The sequence below is a fragment of the Corvus brachyrhynchos genome, unplaced genomic scaffold, assembly GCF_000691975.1.
Source record: "Corvus brachyrhynchos isolate BGI_N302 unplaced genomic scaffold, ASM69197v1 scaffold65, whole genome shotgun sequence".
Lineage (NCBI taxonomy): Eukaryota > Metazoa > Chordata > Aves > Passeriformes > Corvidae > Corvus > Corvus brachyrhynchos.
In genome coordinates this window covers 1,864,553-1,867,946 of record NW_008238365.1, presented here as the reverse complement: position 1 = coordinate 1,867,946, position 3,394 = coordinate 1,864,553, and the positions used below count along the sequence as shown (strand labels likewise).

The window sequence follows — 3,394 nt, the reverse complement described above, 5'->3', positions numbered from 1 at the left end:
GGGTGGGCTCTTCCCTTCCTCCCCTGGAGCCCAGCGCCGCCGGCTCTGCGCTGCACATGGGCTTAGCATGGGGCGGAGAGGGGTTATTAATAAACAGCGCTGGAAATCAGACTCCCCGGAGCAGCCGCTTTCCCCGGCCTGCGGTGCCAGCTGCGGGCGCTGCCTTCCTCCGCCCCCGGGAGGAGGAGGAGGAAGAGGAGGAGGAGGGCGGGGAAGGCCAGGCTGGCTGCATCCCTGGCAGAGGCAGCCGCAGGGACTGGCTACAGCCAGCCCTCATCCCTGGGGAGCGGCCCCCCAGCTCCCATCCAGCCCTGGCTGTTCCCACCCCCCGATTTATGGGGGAGCTTTGTTTTGTAGGGTCTTCAAAATGCCCCTTCCAGCCTCACTGGCGGATCCTTCCCTGGATCCGCAGGTCCCCATCCCACCGGGGTCCTGGGCAGGGCTGGGATGGGGATAATGGGGTGCCGGGGTGGGGTCCCCTGGGGCTGCGGGGGTTTGGCTGTGGTGGAAGGGGAAATGCCAGAGGATGCAGCTCGTGGCCTCTGAATGCCACGGCCTCATCCTGAGCATGGAACGGGATTTGTGAGGGTGCTGGTAGCACAGAGCTGCACTCCCCAGGTACTGATTATCAATGGATTAAGTACCAGTATCTCGGGATTCTTTATACGCCCCAGGTTGGCCCCACAAACCCCGGTAATGGCAGAGCGCAGCCTCTGCTTCCTCTTCCGCCCATAACCCATCCCTGCCACCCTTTTCCCTCTGTTTTGGGGGTGCAGAAGGTGCTGTTTCTCTCTCCAAAGCCCCGTGGTGGCCATGGTCACACTCCTGGGTGTCCAACAGCGACTCTGCCCTCACCCACTTGGTTCCCCACCTCTGCTCACCCACAGCTCTTCTCTCCCATGCTGCCCATCCCCATCCTCCCCACTCCATGGATCCTTAAACCTTTTGTCCATAATATCACCAACAAATATTTACATAAAATACCCATTTTAGATATGTTTTGCCACGTTGGCATGGGTGCATCATCCTGGGGTCACCCTTTGGCCTATCCACCCCTCACGGTGTTGCCCCCTGAGCCTACCTCTGCCCGCTCCCGCTCCTGCCGTGCTCAGGAAGTCGCCACTCGCCTCTCAGGAAGTCTCCAGCTTACGTGCCCCAAAACCACCCAGCAGCGCACACCACAGCCTGCGACATCGCCCAGTGCCACCCCCGTCACTGGCACCGTCACCTTGCCCATGGCTCGCTGGCCACGGGGCTGCAGAAATCGAGTTTAAAATAACAGTGCCGGTCCATCCTTTGGGAACAGAGCTTTAAAAGGAAAAGGGAGATTTGAGTGGGGTTTTTTTCTCTTTTTTTGGATCCTGTTGCTTTTTGCAGCGCGACACACCTTCTTTTTCTCTCTCTTTTTTTTTTTTGTTCCATGAAGCGCCTCTATTTTTGACTCCATCGGAGAGGAATGCTGTTAATTCGCACAAGTTGGGTGTATAAATATCTATCTAGAGCTGCGACTGCCAAGGGGAGAAACCTGCGGATCGCACGGGCCGGGACCAACAACCCTTGTAGGGCCTGGAGGGGACAATGACAACGCGAGCCCGGGCTGGGCTTTATCTGATGAGCTGCCAAGGGCAGGGTGGGGAGTGAGGAGGCTCAGCTGTTCCCTGCTCCGTAAGCAGATACCCCGGCCCAGGCCCCGGCACGGGGATGTTTTGTGGATATAACCAGGCAACAGCCGGCTCCGGTGTCCCCGATGTGCCCGGCAGAGCCCGGCCGGCCGCGGGCACACGCTGGGGCCGGGCGGGGCAGGGAGACGCCGCCGGCAGCGAGCAGCGTGGACTTTGCTCCGGTAAACAGAGCTGGCGGTGTGTTATCGGCGCTGCCAGAGGCAGGAAAAAAGTCAGGAGAGAGTTTGAGAGACGGAAAGTTTGAGATCCGGCTCTTGGGATGAGTGGCAGCGGCTCCGGGCACCGCGCTGCCAACACGGAGTCCTTGGCTGAGGGCGGTCGTGGGGAGCAAAGAGCAGCTGTGGGGAGCTTCACCCGCTCTCTGCTGACCTGGGGCTGTGTCTGCCTTCCTGGTGGATTTTTCCTTCCCGTCACGCACGGCAGATTTGCCCCGGGGGCAGGGACCCAGCGCGGCGTCGCCACCGTGGCACCACCAGCACCACCCCTGGCACTGCCACGGCGGCTCCGTCCCCGCGCTGTCCCCACACAATCGGTAGGGACAGGCTGGAGGTACCAGGGAAATTGCCCAACCTCGGCGCCTCCTCAGCCCAGAGGCAGCGCCGTGGGGTGTCCAACCTGCCCGAATTCCAGCGTGGATGGGATTTAGGAGCGGCTTTGCCCTCGCTCGCTGTGTTTGCCGAGGGCTCGGGGGTCCGGCTGCTGCCGGGAGAGCGGTGCCAGGTCCGGCCTCTCGAGTGTAGGAGCTGCAATCTGATCCCGGGGGGAAAGTGTGATTCATCCTCGGAGCTGGGAGCGCTTCCAGAGAAGGATCCTGGCTCCGAGGGCGGTGGCACATTGTGCTCGCTCCTGCCCTGCCCTCGCACGGTGGCCCCTTTGCCCCGGCCAGGTGAGGGGTCCCTGCATGACTCCGCAGCTGCACGCGAGGGGATTCACCCCGGTTTGGGGGGTTGGATGCCTCTGTCCCCTTGAGAACAGCCTGGCTTGCTTCGCCTCCTGCCTCAGTTTCCCCAGATGGGAGCTGGGGTGGCTCCTGGAGAGGGAGGGGAGGTTGCCCAGCAGGGATGGAGGAGGAGGAGGAAGAAGAGTGCAGCGTGGGCATGCGCCCAGCTGGGAGCTGGGGCAGGGATGAAAGGGGGAGCCCGAAGGCGCTGTCTGCCCCGCAGGGACCTTGGCAGCTCCACGGGAGCAGGGCCAGACCGTGTCCTTGTGCCACCGGCGCCAGCGGCTCCCCCTTATCTGGGTGCTGGGTCCCGCTTTCCCTGCGCGGAGGAGGATGAGGAAAACGCCATCCCAGCAGCTCCTGAGGGAGACACCGGCCCGGCCAGGATCCAGTTGTCCGCGGGCGGCAGCGTCTCCCCCTTATCTGGGTGCTGGGTCCCGCTTTCCCTGCGCGGAGGAGGATGAGGAAAACGCCATCCCAGCAGCTCCTGAGGGAGACACCGGCCCGGCCAGGATCCAGCTGCAGGGGATTCTTGGAGTGTGTCCGCTTCCACATCCCGTTCCTCCGGCTTTATCTTTGCTCAGCCCAGATATGGGGATTAAACATCTGCCTCAAGGCTGCCTGTCCTGGCAGCTCCCCCAGCACCCCGGGGTGTCCCTGTGCCACCCGTGTCACACCCAGGGGGTTTTCACACCCCAGGGCTGGGGCTGCCACGTGCTGTCAGCCCCATCAGGCCCGTGCCAGCCCAGTGCGGCAGCTCTGATGTGTCCAT

The 3,394-nt window shown here is 62.7% G+C and overlaps 1 protein-coding gene across 1 annotated transcript in view; it reads right to left on the bottom strand.

Annotated features, from left to right (window-relative positions):
• Positions 1–168, bottom strand: part of SYNC (syncoilin, intermediate filament protein) — a 5,991-nt gene extending 5,823 nt beyond the window's left edge. The window contains exon 1 of the mRNA XM_017736107.1: positions 15–168. Within this exon, the coding sequence (XP_017591596.1) occupies positions 15–58 (44 nt within the window). The 5' untranslated portion in view covers positions 59–168. The remainder of the gene's footprint in view (positions 1–14) is intronic.
• Positions 169–3,394: the final 3,226 nt, after the last annotated feature.